The sequence below is a fragment of the Kogia breviceps genome, chromosome 2, assembly GCF_026419965.1.
Source record: "Kogia breviceps isolate mKogBre1 chromosome 2, mKogBre1 haplotype 1, whole genome shotgun sequence".
NCBI classification, from domain to species: Eukaryota; Metazoa; Chordata; class Mammalia; order Artiodactyla; family Physeteridae; genus Kogia; species Kogia breviceps.
In genome coordinates this window covers 99,073,009-99,093,031 of record NC_081311.1, presented here as the reverse complement: position 1 = coordinate 99,093,031, position 20,023 = coordinate 99,073,009, and the positions used below count along the sequence as shown (strand labels likewise).

Here is a 20,023-nt window from a genome sequence, read left to right as displayed (position 1 = left end):
CCCGACAGGTGCTGGTGGCCCGGATGGGGCTCTGGACCCCCAGTACCCCGCTGCCCCCTGCCTTCTCGGAGCGCTAGAGCATGCCCAGTGGCAAGGCTGGAGCCACCGAGGGCTTTGCACGCTGGCACTCCGCTTATCCGGGTTTTAGCAGGAGCCTGCGGGGGGATTGGGGGGGTGAGGGGACCCGTGGAGCCCGGCAGCCTTGGTCGCGCGTGTGGGGAGCTGGCGCGTGGCGCAGGGCTCGCTCCTGCGTTGCGGTTACTGGGGAGATGCTGGAGCGCGGCGCCCGGCTGCTCTACCTGTGAGGCTGAGCGCGGCGCGGGGAGCCCCGGGGGGCGGGTGGGCGGGCGGGGGGCGCGGACTGCGGTAGAATGCGAGCCGGGCGCCTCCGGGACTGCGAGACAAAGCTCGAGCGCGGTCAGGTGCCGCTCGCCCGCCGCTCGCCGCTCCACTAACTTGTCTCTTGGCGGTGTCTGGTCTCGAAGGCTCTCTGCGCTTTGGGGTGGTGAGGGGCGGGGGCAAGGGGGAGTCAGAGGGTCTGCGGTAGCCGGAGGAGGCATTCTGCAAGGGAGTGCAGCCCGCCCGGTGCCGCTCTTCTTCCCTTCCCTATCGCTCCCCTCCCCCCGCCCCGTCGCTGCCGCTTTCCCTTCCGCCAATTCGGAGAGCGTCGGGCGCCTGTGACATGCGATCGCTGCCAAGTGACGGACCCCGAGTCTGAAGCGCCCGCGAGGAAGTGAGCGCCAACGCGGGCTGCCGGCGATGACAGCCATGAAGCCGGAGCAGCAGCCCCCCCCGGGGGCCAGGGCGAGCCAGGCTCAGTCGGCGGAGCAGGTGAGAGTGGGCAGCTGCGGCCAGGCCCGCCGTGGGAGGGAGGCTGCAAGCCGCGCTCACCCCCGCCCCTCCTCCGGGCTCGGATCCCACGCCTCCCTCTCCGCACCCTCCCCCCGCCCCAGTTGCAAGGCTCTCCTCAGCTGATGCATGGACTCCGCAGGAAGTTAGAGCATCTGAGCGCGCTCCGGGGCCGGGCGAGAGGATGCGCAAGGTGGAGAGCCGCGGGGAAGGGGGGAGAGAGGTAAAGGCTGGGGTGGCCCCCGAGGGAGGGAGGGAGAGGTGGCCGGGGCCAAGGAATGGGGGCCTCTCGGCTCCTCGGAACGCACGTTGGAGGAATTGCTGCGCGCCTGGAGGCGTCCACTTGCAGGGTTCGAGCCCTGTCTTCACGTAGCTCTTGAGACGAGCGCTGGCCAAAGCTACCCAAGTAGGCAAATGACCTTTAGGCCGGCAGAGTTTTTCCTTTCCTTTCTTTTTTCCTTTGAGGAGACGGGGACAGGGGCACACAGTGGGGGAAGAGGGTATATACGACTCATTTGCGGTCTGCTTGGAACGGAGCTTGGAGCCAAAAGGCATGATTAGGAGGAACAGGGAACATACTGGCTTTAGTGATTTGTTGGGTCCAAATGTGTTGTGTCTGCGGAGATGAGGTGTCCTATGCTGGCTGAGGGTCATTTTAATCGCTTTTCTGTCTTTCCGCTCTGGCCACCCGCTTTTTGTTTCGGTCTTTAGGGATCTGTAGCCTAACCGTATGGTGAATCTCCATCTCGTTTCTGTCCCTGGATTGGGGTGACTCGGGAGTTTGGTGTCGCTTTTTCCCAAAGTTGGAGGGTCGGGAGCGCCGAGGTGCCCTGGTAAAGAAGAGGGCGGCTGTGAGAAGCCGGGTCGAGATGCTGTCACGTTTACCTCAATTAGAGAGTCTGAACCTAGAGGGTTACACTTAGGTCAGCGGATAACTACGGAGCTGGAGAAGGGAGGCGCCGGGGTACAGAGATGCCCGGAGTGCCCTGTTTTAGGCCGCCCGACCCGTTTCTGGCAGACACTCCTAGCTCATTGCTAGACATGGGTGAAGGGGGTGCAAACAGCGAGGCTCCAGTAGCATCTCGGCTCTTCGCATATTCTAAGCATTCAGGAACTGGTGAAGGGGAGCTGTCCAAATCGTCCTGAGTGACAGGGGTGCAGAGGAGGCGACGCCAGGGCTGCTGTTATTAATATTCTAGTCCTGGTCATCGCTCCTGGCTAGTGGCCTCTCTCTTCTCCTTTTCCCTCCCCTTCTCATTTCCCTCACATATGTTTCACACAGGTGGTGAGGATTACTCAGTGCCTTAAAGCTCCCCATCCCTTTACTGGGATGAATGTGGCAGTTTTTACAAAGCCGTTGTTTTCTTAAACATCCTCTTTGCTCCCTACTCTGAGATAAATATGAAAATATTAAAACATTTATATTGCATTATATGTCCCTTCCCTTCATACCTCTTTTCCCTGCTCCCTCCTGCACGCACCACAAAGTAACAACTGGTTAGCAGATGATAAAAATAATTTCAGGAGAGGAACATGGATTTAATATCCTCTTTCAGACTGTCAGCCCTTAAACTTCATTAACAAGCCACCAAGCCTCTCTGTTGCTCTTGGCATGATACTACCAATAAGAATCATTGGTCAGGTGAGAGTCCCCACGTGAAATCTTTGCTCACTAACCTGTGACACCAGCTGGTTGCTTGAGGTGCTGCACACAGTTCAGTGATGGTGGAGGTGGCACACAGAAGCTGAAAACGTATATGTAAATGGTGGACAAGCAGTATATGAACAGCAAAGCCTCTTGTCAGAAGGAATCTGGTACTTAAAAGTCATATAAAGACAGAGATTCAAGTCTGAATCCGTTGTTTCTCTCGTTAGTGTGCATTTTTATTTATGGTCACTTCGAATAGGCAGGGAGTGGCCATTTGCAGAACTCGTTTTAATTGAGTTTTTTAAAGTGCCTTTCTGAGCACTGACATGATTTTAAAATGTCAATGGTATGCATATTATGCTTGAGTTAAAATGAAAGAGATGGATTTCTCAAGGAAAAAGAAAGACTGAAATATACATGGCAGCATCCCATTGGGGGTTTTCCAAGCCCTCCCAGAAAATACCTATATGTAGTCTAGTCTTTGTCTAAAGCTTGACATGTGAAATGATGACCAGGTGATGTGGACAGTTGCTGTGAGTGCTTAAGCTATTTCTTCTAAGATTACTAAATTTTTATTAACAGTATTAGTCACTGTGATCTAATTCTGCGGTTGTCAGACACCTCTCATGTGGTCCTAGATATAATACCTCCGCAGAGACAGGATTGATTGATCAAGTTTCTGAGATATTTCTGGAAAAAAAAAGATTCACGAACTTATCTAAAACTGTAGCTTTATGAAGTTCTACTTAATGGATAAATAAGGGGCGTGTTCCAGCTAGTCACTTACTAGGTATTGATTTTGAGTGATCTAAGCTTTTGAATGTTGTCAGAAAGGTCCTTCGCTTTCTGTGGTAGAGATGTTTATGAAACCTCAAAGATGCCTTGTCCTGATGCCGTCAAATGCCCATTTCCACTTACAGCGCCGTGGAAGACCGTAGTCTTTCCTCTGGGTGAAATGGTTATGAACCACATAATTTGCTTGTTGTTATGGTCCTTTAGAGAGCCAGACGTCCCTGTTTCATCTTATCTGCTCTGGTACAGGGTGCCATGACCAGAGGCAGCCCTTCCTCTGGGAGCAGCTGCAGCAAGAATAACAGGAACTGAATATTTTTATTAATGTTCTGAATCATTGGAGATACTTTTATCATCTCAGTAGTCTTACCTTTAAAGCTTCATTGATTAAATAAATGTTTATAACAGTTAATTCTGTTGTTTTTATAACACTCCATATTTATAAAATGTCTAAAAATAAATGCTTTGCTATTGGTAGAAACAGTCATTCCCACTTAGCGTATAATCAATATCCATTTTACAACAAGTGATACAAAATCTTGAGTGGTTAGTTGTAACTTATTATTAGGTTTGGAAATCACTTCCTGAATGCTTGCTGTGTGCTGAGTACTGTCCTCTGGGTTGATAAGGTAATATTCAATGAATGCATTTTTCTGTTTGATCCTCAAAGCAACTTTTTGAGTTAGATCTTGTTGTTATTCCTGTTTTAGAGATGAGAACACAGAGGATTAAAGAAACTAAGCAACTTGATCAACCTTGACTTCATAAGTGGTAGAGATGAGACATAGCCCTAGTCTATGGCATTTAAGAAAAATAAACTCATTTAAGTCTAAAGCCCCACCTTCTGAACTTTCCTGGTGGCAGAGTGGTTAAGAATCCACCTGCCAATGCAGGGGACATGGGTTCTAGCCCTGGCCCGGGAAGATCCCACATGCCCCGGAGCAGCGAAGCCCATGCACCACAACTACTGAGCCTGTGCTCTAGAGCCCATGAGCCACAACTGCTGAAGCCCATGCACCTAGAGCACGTGCTCCTCAATAAGAGAAGCCACCACAGTGAGAAGCCCACGAATGAGAACAGAGTAGCCCCTGCTTGCTACAACTAGAGAAAGCCCGCGAGCAGCAACGAAGACCCAATGCAGCCAAAGATAAAAAATATAAATAAATTAATTTTAAAAAGAAAAGCTCCACCTTCTAACCTCTACACAGTTATAGTTCAACACACTCCGATTAGCATAATGCAGAAGAATTACAAATATTATGTATGTGTGTGTACAAATTTACCGTGATTATAAAGAATTTGTTTAAAGCTTCAACTATAAATGTAAATAATCTCTTGAAATTTAAAAGTTAACTTAATATATCTTCTATTGATTAAAATAATATTTAAAAAACCCAGATATACCCTGATAAGTACATAGGAACTTAAAAAAATTTCGTATCATTTGCCCTTGGTAATGAGGAGACTTTCAAGGCTTCTTAAACAAGTACATTTTTATAGTTAGACCTGGTTTAGAATTTGCCCACGTTGCCACCAGGTGGCACCCTTTTGCTGAGTCCAATGGGGAAAAGTAGTTCCTAAAATGTTTGACAGTCTTCAGCTCCAAAAATACTAAATCAAACAAAAACAAAAACCAAAAAAAAAAAAAGGAAAAAACCCATAACCTCACTTTCTGAAGTATGACTAAAAAGTGTATTTTTATAAACAACTCTTTGTCTGTAGAGGCAGCATTAGTTATGCATAAAAAAATAAACAAACAACAATAACAACAAAACTCATTCTGGTAGAAATCCAGTCACTTACAGTTCAGCACATAGCAGCCTCTTGATGAAATAATTCATGGTCAAAATTGCGATCAAATATGTAATGTATAAAATGCCTTTTGTAAAATACCTATGGTGCATTTGACTTTTATGTAATATTAACCTAAAATGTTTTCATAAAGAAATTAGGATTCACTATTTTTATTTTAACTTTGGTCTAGCAAACCTGATTAAAATTTTCAGATGTATGCTTAATGAACTCATAAAAAAGTTATTCTTCCTTTTTTCCCTTACTAATACATAAACATGTTATAATTTAGTTTATAAAGTATTGTTTTTAACACAGAACATCAAAAATAGCTTTTAGAAACCATGTTGAAAAACTTTATTTAATAGAAGGCCTATTACTTCTATGCATTCAACATAAAATATATACTATCTTATAGGTGGAAGAATTCTATATGATTTGGTTATGAAAGACATTTGATGCAGGTGCTATGGAGAAGTCTTTATAACTTAGGAGATATTATACGTTTCCTACCATCCCTCAATTTCTTATTATATATATTTTATGTATATCTTATTGCATATATATGACATTGTATCTACTGAGTTTAGAACATACCACAAAACATTCCTTGCTTATAAGCTTCTAATCTCTCTGTTTATTTCAAAGACTGAGCAAATTGCACATCTAAGAAAGATTAAACTATATTAAAAACAAGTTAAAGAAAATTGTATTATTAAATATTAATGCTGCATTATCTTATGAAGTGCCTTACATTGGAAACAAAACACTGAAACCGAATTTCTCCCAGTTTGAGTAAAAATAAAGCTATTTCCCAGTTTTCGTTCCTTGAATCATTTATGATTACATCATTTTTTAAGCTTCTAATACTTATAGGCATATTTTAGATTTATTTACAGTTTACCAGCATACACAAAACTAGAATGTTGCAACTAGGACTGTAGCTTTTGTGCCATCAACCAGGAGTATTTCTTTACTACTGTCTATAGGTTATGCACTGGAAAGCACAGATTCAAGTTCATATCTCAGTTTGGCCAGTCATTGCTGTGTTTTGGGGGGCAGGATAGCTCATTTTCTGTATTTGATCTGTGACTGGAGGTGACTACAGATCCTTTACATGCTTGTGGTAAGGATTGAATGAAATAATCTGTAAAAGCTTTTGAATAATGTTTGTCTCATACCAATGCCCTCATTAAATGTATAGTCTAGGAACAGGAGCCTAGGGGAAAACAAAGCTTAGAGGATCACTGAATCACCTACAGCTGGTATATTATTTTAACATTTTACTGAGTATTGCATTGTTTAGTACACATGTGTATGATTACATATGAGTTTGCACATGCATAAAAATATTTTAATAATGTAATATATATTATTGGGTTAGGCATCTAGACTGATTTGGCAGAAATGCAGACTTCAAAATATTCTGTAACATCCTTATTTCCACTCAATCAGAACTCACTTTTTACTGTCCTACTCTGTAAGGGACCAGGCTAAAAGTAAACATTGGCTAATTCTCACTAACAGGGGAATTAGCTGCTGAATACGCATATTGTTTCCAATGTAATGCACTCATATTGGTAATTAGCATGGAGAAAGAGGAAGTTTGAAGAAAAGAGGGGTGTGACTTATAGAAATATCTCAGGAGGTGAGATTTCAGTCATTTCAGTCATTCAGGAGAATGTGCATAGTAGTGACGCCCCCTGCAAGGAGCCCAGTGTGTGTGCGCTTAAGTCACTGGGGGTGAGACTGAGTGACCCAAGATTGGGCTTAGCATAATTCGAAAGATTTTTTATACACATTTTTCTACAGTTATTCCTGTACAATATTTAAATACACACAACATTTTTGATGTTGTGACTATTAAAATTACCTCCATATATTTTCATACTTGCTGAGTGACTTGGCGTGTTCTAATCAAGTCCACGTCTTACTGAAATATTATAACGGGGGTATGTACGAAGACATACGTCAGCTAGCAAAGGGTGGAGCTCTTCCCATCTGAAGACCTATAAAGGCTCCAAAAGAGGGCAAATTAATAATGGAGGGAATATAAACTTCTTCATAAACACATCTTCATGTAGAGTTAGAAATGTTTCCACCCTGGTGTATGCTGCCTCGCTTTGAGAAGTCTTAACAGCTCAGTGTTGATTATTCCCAGCACACTCTTGTGTTAAAGTTTATGCTTGACCTGATCCAAAAGCTTTTTGGCAATAACTAATCTCCTTTTACTTTTCTCCATCTAGACAACACCTGTTTTCCAAGGCTTTTAAATTGTGCACCTGTCAGCCCCCTCCCCGACCTGATAGACATCCTTATCATTTGTTACGTATTAACTAAAGGAAGGCTTGTCATTTCCAGGATAGTAGAGAAAGCTGGGAAGTAGGCTCAGTGCAAAGAATGGGACACTTAAGAGAGAGCTCCTCTACTGTAGATTCATTTTAGTTAAGCTGTCCTAAATCTCCAAGGTTTCAAACATACCCATATGTGATGGTAAATATAACACCCACTGCCAGGCCAAATACAGAAAACTGACTTGTATCCAAAGCTGATTAAAATAAACATTTTATTTTAAACTGTAATTGATGTTAACAGCACTCTTGGTAATATCTTCTACAGAATAAAAAATGATTTTCATTTTCTTTTCAAGTTTGTCATCCCGTGGTTTATTTGAAAATTGTTAAAGCATTAATAATTTTTAAACCAACTTTCAGATAACATGCTTATTCCATTAACCAGAGCAGTATGTTTTATTGTACAATATATTTTGGAATTGCCAAATGACTTTCAGATTTAATTATATTCTGGGGAAGAAGGCAACATGATGCAAGGTTGAAAACAGAGTCCAACAGATTGCAGGTTGAATCCTTCACGCAATGTAGGGCAAATGCTTCAACCCCTCTAAAACCTTTTCCTCACCTTTAGAGGAAGTGGATGGGGAGAGTGTGGCAAGGGGAGACAGTCTGTATGAAGGGCTTGTACAATATCTGGCCCAAGGCAGCACTTAGTATTTTTATTCTTATCGCTACTATGCTTCTCAGTCATCTGAGAAGATTATTTCATTCTTTTGCAAGGGTACTTTTGCATTTACCTTGATGAAAATGCGCATATACATGCATGTGTGTGTGTACATTACCATATGTACACACACCATGTACACATACATACTTATGATCTAAATATACTGGGTATTTTACAGTCGGTTTATTGTAAGGCATTAGGTAAAAAATTTTAACAACCTGACTGATTTCTACTGTTTTTAGCTGCTCACCTGTTTAGGATCTTCTTTGAGATGCTCATGGTTTAATACTCTCTTTACAAAAGTTTGGTTTCCAGAAACAATTGAATTTCCTTAGAAATTCTTTGCATATGGGAACCGATGATATGTTGAGTTGAAATTTAAGAAAAGTGCATAATCAAAACTGTGTGTTCTCTAGCCAAGGTGTATATTATCTGACTTGAATATTATTGTAATTTATCATACTTATCCATTTTTCACAGGTCAATGCAAAAACCTATGTATCAGGTTACAAGAGAGCAAATGAAGAAAAGTGAGGAAACAAGCCATGTTGATTATCTTTATCCCCAGCCCCCTTTTGAGATCTAAATGAAGATTCGATTTCTTCTTCCATTTGAAAGTCTCTGCTCTGAAAACATAAATATGACAGATCTGAATTATATCACTGAGAACCTGAATGGCAGGCTCTCCTGTGATTTATTTTCAAATAATGGACCAGAGAGACCACTCGAAGTTGCATTTATATTGCTTGTACAGGGTAGAAGCAGGCCTTTCCTGTTATTGGTACATGGGTTTACTTTTTGCAAGAGGAATGGAGTAAGTGAAAATTCTGATACTCACGCTTCCATTAATCACATCTCACCTCCAGGAAAGGTTTTAATATGAGTTAATTAATGCAAGACATGGAGTTTTTTTTTTCATTTCACATATTTTGAAACAAGTGCTAGAAGGTCTTTTTTTAAAAATAAAGCAATCCTTTCAATCAATGTTTCATAAACTTGCATAATGATTCTTCTCACCTAGACACAGAATCCAGGATTAGGAATCAAGACACCTTTTGAATAGAGGCCAAAAATCTATAGAAAAATCTGAAATTCATGTAGAATTTCTAAAATGTAGAAATAGGTCACTTGTTTTGCTAGGTTAGCATATAGTTTACATTTCCTGGGATCTATGAATTTGTGAATAGATTTTCCTGTCTTCTCCATTAGCTTTTAGTGATTTTTAAGGAAAACGACCATGCATTTCACTGGTTTGTTTCTTTTTAGAGTACTACAGAATGTGTTTTAAGATATAAAGAAAATATAGTCTGAAGGTATATTCATCATCTTCATAAAGTTATTCCTTTTCTCTGATCCTGTGAATTAAGCGTATTCCGTTTCTTGACAATCATGTCGGCAGTGATAGGTAGGTGTGAATTGAACCTGGAGTTGGAATGGAAGAGACTCACCCTTATTCACGTCTGTGGAGGTTGTTTATAATCATTCTAAATGAGGTTTACCGAACATTAGTGCCACAGTGGCGTTACGGGTGTTTTGCATCTGCCACTCCTTACAAATGTCTGTTTGCTCGCAGAATCAGTGCTTCTTACGTTACAGGATTGTCATTGTGATCCCTTTGTCTCCCTTTGCATCTGTGTCATCTCCAAATCCAAATCCAGTTTTTTCTATCTTTCTGTATTTCTGAGATCCAGTTTCTGTCCAAGACTGATTCCCTGATGTCTAAACTACTACGATATCCATAGTGGCCTTGCTCTTCCAAATTCTCCCTTCAAATAGCCATGAAGTCATAAATGATGATAACATTTTGAGAAACTGTTCTGATTGCTGAATCTAATGCCTTTGTTCTCGAATCAGGAGACAGTGCAGAGGTGAGTGGCCTGTCTCAGATCACACAGTTGGTTAGAATCAGAAGCAATAATTGATTTGGGATCTTTTCAGCGATGGCCACTTTTCATGTGTCATGCTGCCAGAGTCAGCTATTGATACAGAGCCTTTGATAGTTTCTTGGTGGTACATTCACCTTCCTTAGCATTTGATGTCAGAGTAAAATTTGTTTTTTAAATTAATGTTCTTAAAAGCTTTGAATCTGTAGGCAAAACTCACTTGACATTTCTTGGTTTCTCCAGTGGGATGTGTTGGTTCTAGGCCAGTGGTCCTTAGACTTTTGGCACTTGGCAGCAGAACTTCACAGAACCACATACACATCTTCTCCAACTTGCCATGGCGAGAAGTCACCCCAGTGTCCTAAAGCCATCCTGAGAGTAAACTGTGAGATGCACTCTTCCAAGGAAATGACAGCATCTCTCACTGTACATGAAGACACAGGCATTCTTAAACCTCTTCTCTTCCCCTCAGCATGAAAGAGGACGCATTGATCCTCTTTCAGCAGTTGAAATTGCAATTCAATGATGAATAGACAAGTGATTGGATGAATCCCTTTTTATTTATTTTTTAATTTTTTAAATTTTTTAACATATTTATGGGAGTATAATTGCTTTACAAGGGTGTGTTAGTTTCTGCTTTAAAACAAAGTGAATCAGCTATACATATACACATATCCCCATATACCCTCCCTCTTGAGTCTCCCTCCCACCCTCCCTATCCCACCCCTCTAGGTGGACACAAAGCACTGAGCTGATGTCCCTGTGCTATGCGGCTGCTTCCTTCTCGCTAGCTATCTATTTTACGTTTGGTATGCACTTGGCACCCTAGAAAGCACGAAGGTGAATTTTAGAGCTTTCTTGATAAGTTAATAGAAACAACAGGCTTCTGATTCGCTGGAGTTCTTGGAAGACAGGGCTGCTTCTAGAAGCTGTGGTAATTTTGTCAGAGTCCCAAGTTCTAATAGCAGACCAGAGGAACTTTTATCTGCTAAATAAATAAACAAGAAGTAGTTTTGAGTCACACAGAACTCTTTTTAGTGGAAAGAACGATGGCTTCTATTAATTTAACCTCAGTTTAGACTCTATTTACTAGTTTGAGCAAGCCATCCAGTCTCTCTCTGAATTTAATACTTCATCTGGAAATGGGATGATGCCTACCATGCTGAATTGTTCTGAGGACCAGCAATGACACAGGTTTATTAAGGAGCGGATGCTGAAAATGGCTGTGCTTTTTGTTGTTGTTGTCATTGATGGCTATTGGGTTGCTCTACCAGACAGAGGCAGAGGCATGTGCAATCCAGCTTCACTGGATTGGAGGTTCCAGCTTTAAAGCTTTTTTCTCTGTTAACTTTGATTAAACTTCAGAGCAACTTTAATACTGAGCTCTTGTTTTATTTTGACATGGAGGTTATATGTATTCATCCTGGCTACAAAGCAAACATGGACTAGGAGTTGGTCAGTAAAATATATGGCATCCATTTATTTTTATATTCCTTATAAGTGCAGAAAAATCAACAAAGTTTGCATTCTGAAGGTGGAGAACTGAATGTGGATTTGCCTTTCCTGATTTCTTCCCTCCATTCCATGGTTAAAATCCTTCTCATGCTTCTGATACATTCTACATTTGGGGTACTGTTCATTCTTATTCAGAGCTACAGTCCTTGAGCTGTAATGGCAAATCCAAAAAAACTAATATAGAATCACAGATGGGGCAAATATTTGAAAATAGGTAAATACAATCTAGGATTAGATGCTTGGGCTCAGAAATGTCAGCTCTGTATTGCTTATTCGTCACACAAGGCCATTTTAGTTAAGGGGACATCCAGGACAAAAGCATCATGATACAGAATTGCTGGTTTGGAGCTATGCAGCATAACAAGCCCGTAATTGTTATATACACTCCAGAATGAGTCGCTCTGTAACAGGAAAAGGTGTTTCAGAGAGGTCACAAAGTACCAAGAGGCTATATAGGTGGTAAAAAAATTAAGTAAATATGATAACATGGAACTGCTATCATTACCGTCTGCTGAATTATATTTAAAGCCAATTTTTGAGGGGAAAATATCCATTCTTATGCGTATGCTGCAGCTTCATATTAAATGTCCTGAGCATAGGAAGAAATCAATTGCCAGCATAAAATCTGTACATGGTGATTATTAGTAACAAGCGCTATGTGTCCCTGTTTCTGACTCTGAGCGTTTTCAATGATATAATCTAATTTTCCTTTAGTTTTGCCCCTATAAGAGATGTGATTCTTTGAAAAGGATCTTAGAACTAACTATGGTGATTAAGTCACCTGGTCTACTGATCAGACAACTGAGAATGATAAAGGCTAACTTGTGCAAGGTCACACCCACTGGTGAATTTAGAAACTGGAGTAGATTAGAAAGCCGAGTTCCTCACTTCTAGGTTGGGAGTTGGTAGAAGGAGACTCACTCAATCATGGGACCATGGAAGTCATTTCTGTTTGTCTGTGTTCTTGTCAGAGAAGTAAAGGTGGATGAGAATTAACATGGGAAGGTGCCAGCTTGTTTAAAAGTTCTTCTTTTAATTTAAAAATTTTTTTCTAGGCAGTAGGTTTAATAAGATTAGATCTATTATATATCAGTCCTATCAGGAAGCATCAAAGCAGGTGGTCATGTGTGTAATGGTTGTGTGAAGCCTCGATTTTCTGCAGTTTCTCATTTCTCGGATGAAGTGGCAGAGAATGAGAAGAGATGCTGTAGATTATATATGACCTGTAAAGCAGCACTGATCCCTATCAAGTAAGAAATCATGGATCTCATATGAATATACAGGGAACATTGTGTCAAGGACTTAACTTATTAATAAAGGAAGCATCAAGATGGTAAAGCTGGTTTGCAAAGTGTTCGAGGAAGAGAGATTTATGTAGTCAGGAAAACAATGGTATACAAAGTTTGCAAAATTAGATCCAAAACTGGTTAATATCCAAAGGGAATTTAAATGATAACCTTTGTGGTTATCTTTTATAGCAGACAGAAATTTTTTGTAACTTATCTATCTTCTACAATTAACATCTAACTTTACAGACTTTGGATCTATGTCAAAAGCAAATGGTAAGTCTAAGAAAGAGACATTCTCCTTAAATTGTATAATCCTTGTGTGGGCTGATTAGAAATTCCTGTCTTGACATTAGAAGGATCGACACGCAATCATAATTATGTTTTATTTCCAAGTTCTCAAAAATTTTCTTAACATCCTGACCTTACAAAAATGGTGCAGTCTGGGTCTACACTTGATGTTGCAACCAAGCAATTTTATCATAACTTTCTACGAGCCCTGTGGAGCTTCAAATGTCAGACCCGATTCACCAGCAATGAAGTTGCCAGTCAGCCAACATTGCTTGTCAGATTTGTCCCAACAAATTGGTCTAAGTGTTTTTGAAGGATGGAAGAGAACAGTTTGATAATTTCAAATAGCTCTCTGTGGAGAAGATGAAGTAGAATAATTGCACGCAGGGAGGTGAAAAGCCATTCTCGATGATTTAGCAAAATAAAGTCTGATCAAGTTGCATTGTGGTAGTGGTTCCTGGGAATGGCGGCTTTCAGAGCTGCCCTTTGTTTTTTTGTTTTTCAGTTTTTATGACGACTATGGTTATACTGCACTGTATATTTGAAAGTTGAAAGTTGCTGAAAATCTTAAAAGTTATCATTACAAGAAAAAAAATTGTAGCTGTATAATGTGATGGATGTTAACTAAACTTGCTGTGGTAATCATTTTGCAATACATATATCAAATCATTATGTTGGACATACACCTTAAACTTGTGCAATGTTACGTTGATTATATCTCACTAAAACTAGAAAAAATTAATTTAAAAATGATACATTCTGGGTTTAATTTCAAGTTTGAAAATTCCTAGCCATGTGAAGTCTATTCAAATAGTTTATTCTGAGCCTTTGTTTGCTTATCTGCAAAACCTGAGGCTCTAATTAAAAACAAATAAGCAAGCAAAGAAACAAAACCGAGCTGCCCTTTGGAGGCAAGAGATACTGTAGCCCCCAACCCAGTCTGATTTAAAATGTATCCTAAGTGTTCCGTCTCTTGTCACTCACTTTCCTGACTTCCAGTCAAGAGAAAGCTCTTCTCGTCTGTCTGAATATATCTGCATTCCACCATGACTCCCTTTGGTCTTTTAACTTTAAGGCTGAGCAGGGGGTGGTCATGATTTAGGTCTAACTGTTATTGTTTGATATGCCATGGTGACTTGGTAGGCTGTGTCTTAAGAACTGATATTCAGGGCAAGAGGAAATGAGGGCTTTATGAATGTGAGGGGGTGGTGACAGGAGGAAATAAACATAGAAAGAGGGCTGGGGATCTCTGGAGAGAATGGGTCACCTGCACACGGGGCAAAGCCACTTCCCTAAACTGACCCTCAGTTTTCTAATCTGAGTGAAAAAAAATAAAAGGTAAGTTCAGATGAGTATTTTTGTACTACGTATAAAGGCGTTTGGTGAAAAGTTAGGGGTTTAAACAATCTTATTGGATTACTAAGACTTATTTTCCTAAAATATCTTTTACTACCTATAGAAAAGTATCCTACCAAGTATTAAGAAAGATGCTCTAGATCAGTATTGTCCAATAGTACATTCTGGAATGGAATGGTAGAAAAGCTGGTATATATGTGTTTTCCAGTATCGTAGACACCAGCCACATGTGGTTATTGAACACTTGAATTGTGTCTAGTGTCACTGAGGAGCTGATTTTCAATTTCATTTAATTTTAGTTAAACTGAAATAGCCATATGTGACTGGGAGCTACTGTGTTAGACAGTTATTTCTAGACCTTTGTGTTTTAAACATTCACATGCATGAATCATTTGGAGATATTGTTATAAAGTCAAGTCTAACCTGATGTTCCTGGAATGGGGTCCAAATTTTGCATTTATAACATGATTCTAGTCTTTGGACCACCCTCTATGTAAAAGTTTATTTCTCAGCATCAGTGGTTCTTGAATTCTAATTTATGGCTTTGCCCAGGCCGACATCTGTCATAGAAGATAAGTCTGATGGGTCTGTAGCAAAGTTACAAAGTAACTTTAGAATTATAAAAGGAAAATAATTTTAGTGTTAAAATTATTGCATTTTTATGATCACTGACAGTGGCTAAAGTTTTGAGTACTATTCATATATACCATGCAGTGGTAAAGTGCCTATATCTCATTTAATTCTCACTATAATTCTATGTAATATATATTACTTTTATTCCAGCTTTGCAAATGAGAAGCTGTGGTTTGGAGGGTTAAGAGAGTTCCAGGGTAGCACAGATAGTAATTAGAGAAGCTATCTTTGGTCACATACAATCATATATAGTATAATAAGTATCAGTTGCTTTCCCTTATCAAAATGAGGCTGTGATTTGCTGTGTGCGGGTGATCAGTAAACCATATTTGATTCTTTTCCACAGATAATAGTAGTAGTAGTAGTAGTGGTAGTAGTAGTAGTTTTACTCGTAGTTTCAGTAATAATCCCCTTTAGAACTCTGCAAGTTAGTACTGTCATTCTTATTTTAAAAATGAGGAAATTGTGAGACAGAGAGGTAAAGTAGTTTGACTAGGGCCACACGCCATCATTCTAGGTAATAGATTACTTTTATTCCAGTTTTGCAAATGAGAAGCTGCAGTTTGGAGGGTTAAGAGATTTCCAAGAACCGGGGCAGCAGAACCAGAGTCTGAACCTCTGGAGCCCACACGCTTGCGTGCTCTATTAGACGGTTTCTCAGGTATTTAGTGAGTACCTATTGTGTGTCAGGCAGTGTGCTAAGAGCATGGTTCCTGTCTTCTATATGTTCCATGACTTTGAGAATATTAACCATGAATAATTTCATGTTTACTCAGAATGTTTTAAAACAGAAAAATGACTCTTCCATATCCAAAATGTATACTTCAGTTTGTGTGGTATGGGAAGCCAACAGTAAAATTAGGCATAGCTAATTTTAGTGTCTTTTACATGGTAAGTATCTTATGTCTACTATTTTATTAGTGAAAAAATGATGAGAACTGTAGGATATGGAGGCTGTGTGTAAACTTCACAATTTAGAAAAACTTAAGATTGTCTTTCTTGTCTCTCACAGGAACCTTGAGCAACACATGGGCTTCATTCTTTTAATGAATGAAAAGGTGAATGCTTTCACCCTGGTTATTCAGCAACCTAAGTGTCAGCTCTAAGCCTTATTTTGCAGAGTTCTCTTATCATTTTGTTTAGTTCAGTGACCAATGTTAACTGAGTCTATTTTTGTATTTTCTGCTTTTAAACAAACCACACAGCCGTCTTCATTAATTTCTGGATAACATATTCACTTAGTTCAAACATCAAAATCAGTACATATACAGTGAGATGTCTCCCTCCTACAATTTTCCCCAGCTGCTCAAATTTCTCATTCTGTCATTTTCTTAAGAGGTCACCACTATTATTGTTTTCATTTTTTTCTTTTCTTTGTTCCAGAGACATATGTGGTACATAAAAGCTATTCCAAATCTTTCACCACCTCTTTTTACATAAATGCTAGCATACATGTTTGTTTTAAAATGCATGATATTTTTGTTTTTTATGGGTATTATCAAAATAGATTCTTTAACAGTTGGCTTCTTTAACATATTTTTCTCTTTTATTCATGATGAATTAGAGATCTTTGTGTCCCATAAACTGATAAACAGTCTTGGTGCATGTGTGTGCCTATGCACTTGTGTGCATATAGACGGCAAGAACCATGATCTTGGAACTGCCTGAAATACGATACGTGCTCACTAAACACCTGAGAAATTGTCTAGTGGATCACATAAGAGCATGAACTCTAAAAGCAAATAGACAGTATGCTTTCCCAATCAGCCACATGAAGTAAATTATTTCAAGTCATTTATATCACTTAATATTGTTTAAATATTTAATAAATCATTTAACCTCAGTTTAATAAAGGTGAGCAGTTGATCGTTATTATGATATGTATGATTGTATGTGACCAAAAAGACATTTTCTCTATTTACTAGCTGTGATACCTTGGGAATCTCTTAACCTCTCTGAACCTTAACTCCTCATTTGCAAAATTGGAATTAAAGTATTTAATTTGTTGGCATTCACTTCAGTGCTGTACATCTATGTATATGTATATTTTTATCTCTATAACCTTGGTCAATATATGTTAATTAGATTCTTGTAACATGTTGAAAAGAGAATAGTGTCCTCCCCACCTTCAAGTATTAGACTCAGGAATAAGTGCCAGCAGTTGCATGTTCTAAAAATTTGCAAATAATTGTTGAGCATTTCCCAGTGAATAGATAAAAGGAAAGGGACATTTATTGTCATATTATCAGACAGATTTATATCCAGTGAGTTGCTCATGTTAAGGAAATAAGACAATATTTAGAAATTTTAATATAGCATTTTTAAAGTACCCTGAGTTTTCTGTAACAATAAGGAAGATTTTCTACTACTAGATGAATGAATGTTACTGTAAAGCATAAAGTCTGCCAGTGGACAGGACCCAGCGCTGTGAAAATATTGTTTCCTGTAATTTTATTAAGTAATATGGAAACTTTCAATACGTGGTGATGAATACATGTCATGCTTGCATTTTCTTGCATCCTGGGGGGTTAACCTAATTTGTAAAATGGGAGACATCTCTTTAAGGAGTGTACTATACTTCATTTTCATCTCTTATTTAGCCTAAAAATGCTATATGTTGCCGTCAGCCACCGTTAACTTATTCTCCTAGTGAAGAGGAAAGAGAATAATCATAGTTGAGGGAGAGATTGAAGACCTTCGCCTTTGCAGAATCCTTTTTTGTTTTCAAGAAAAAATTACTTCAATAAATTATAAATTCATGACTTTTTATGTCCTTATAACCTCATATAATGAAGAAGCTGAGAACCATTTCAAACTCAGAAATTATCTATTTGGTCAAAATATTCCCCTGTGTTCCACCAAGTAGTACTGAAAATTATTAAGAAACACACCAGAAAAAAAAAACGGCAGTGAGGAAATGTTTTATTGATCCATTTAGGATGACCAAGTCTTCCAAGGCTCCAACCACTTTCACAGAGGGAAGTTTTAATTAAACGATATTTTAACAATAGGGAAAACAAAGTTTTCAAATTTCTTTTAAGATTCCGTAAGGATTACAGAGCTCTTTAAAATCAAATAACTCCTTTTCTCTGAAAAATTTTAAAGAAAAATCAATTCTTTACAATGCACTTCCTGAATTATGGCAGGTCATACTTGGTGGCAGATAAACTTTGAACACGAGGAGAAAGCATTTCATTTCTAGTGGTTTGGGAAAGTCAAGCTACTAAACGGGAGGCAGTTACTGGAGTTCAAAACAGGCACTAATTCTTGATGTTCTGCTTGGGATATTAGGAGAATGGGGGCACTGTTTAGGGGGTACATTGATAGAAATCAAGTAGAGCTTTCATAATTCATTTGTCCTGATCTCTAAATAACCTAGTCAGAAAAGGTATATGAAGCAATGCCAGAAGAATTACTGATTTCATACTAAGTGAATGAATATGACTTAAAATAAATCTTAATGAGTTAATTATTACATATTCATACATGAAGACTGGGTAGTAGTACCATTTGATTTTATCATGAGGAGTAAACCCTTCTATGCATTTTAATCCAACATCTCTTAAATTAGATCTATTGCTTTTCCAAATTAACCTGGAAACCTTAGGTCAGATAATATGATAACAGTGAGACAGAGCAGTTTATCAGGAAGTCAGGGTTCTCCTGGTCCCCAGGATGTCACTGTGTTAGGTGGCACACCTAACCTTCTGCTTCCCTAGCTACCATGAGAATCTCATGACATAGCCAGCGGATGAATTTTAAGTTTTGCCCCTGGCAAAATCTAACTTTATCATCCCGTCAATAGAAATACGTATGTATGTAAACATCCAGGATTATGCTCCAGAAGAAGCTCTTCTGAATGAGGGAATGTTCTGCCTATTCACCTCAGTGTCTGTGGAGTTAAGTGTCTACTTTGGAAAGTCCGAGGGTAACCCCAGGCACTCTTCCTTACGCTAACCTACCTTCCTCCTTCCCTTTCTCCTTCCTTCTTTTCATTCTTTTTTAAGTAAGGAGACAGGAGGGAATACAGAAGTAAATAAAAATTGTTCTCTTCTTGAGCTTAACAGAAACACCTCACCTTTGTTTTGATTTGTGAATATGGAACATTTCAACGCCATTTTCTAACATGAAACTGTTTTACATCAAGAACTTGCAAGGCACATCTGTTCTTTTTATCCTGGACCTTGAAAATAATTTTTGAACAAACATTCTGCTACAAAAATATTTAAGTTAGCAAGTTTTATTTTTTTAAGTCACAAAGGAGAGTCTGGTGAATTACAGTGCTAACCTGGTGGTATTCAGAATATATCATAGACAGATTCTGTTTTAATTGTCGATGATTTCATAACCCATCCCTCCATCACTTGGTGACTTAAAACAACAACTACTTTATTTCTCATGATTCTGCTGGTTCGGTATCCTGGCAGGGCTGGGTGGCAGCTCTCCTGTTCCCTGTGGTGTCGCTAACTCGACTAGTAGCTAGGCTAGGTGGAAGGGCCAAGAAGATGTCACTCATGCATCTGGTACCTTGGGACTCGTTCACACGGCATTTTTCTCTCTCCCCGCAGATAGCTTAGCCTTCTTGCCGGTCAGTTGTCTTCCAAAAGGGAACATTTCAAGCAGTGAAGGCAGAAATTAAGATCTCATAATGGTCGACCTTAGAAGTTATAGAGCGTCTCTTCTGCCACATTTTATTGGTTAAAGCAAGACACAGGGTCCACCCAAATAACAAAGGGAGAAAAAATCCTTATCTCCATTAGAGGTGTGTGAAGAATTTGCAATCATCTCGAAACTACCACAGACTCAAATAATGTTGGTAAAAACTATAGATGCATATCTGAGTATAAATATTCACTATATGACCATGGGGAGAACTTAAAGGTGTTTAAATGATGAAAAATATTATAAGAATAAAAGCAATACCGTGAGATACAGAGAACAAGCTGGTGGTTACCAGA

The 20,023-nt window shown here is 39.3% G+C and overlaps 1 protein-coding gene across 5 annotated transcripts in view; it reads left to right on the top strand.

The window, feature by feature from the left end:
* Positions 1–20,023, top strand: part of DPP10 (dipeptidyl peptidase like 10) — a 1,329,914-nt gene that overhangs the window by 655,383 nt on the left and 654,508 nt on the right. Inside the window, exon 1 of one of the 5 annotated variants that reach the window (XM_059052403.2) lies at positions 186–831. The exons of 1 other annotated variant lie outside the window; for it this stretch is intronic. In XM_059052403.2, the coding sequence (XP_058908386.1) occupies positions 760–831 (72 nt within the window). In that variant the 5' untranslated portion in view covers positions 186–759. Of the gene's footprint in view, positions 1–185; positions 1,073–20,023 lie in introns of those variants that run through there. 3 more of the 5 variants (XM_067025884.1, XM_067025883.1, XM_067025882.1) reach the window with 3 other exon arrangements.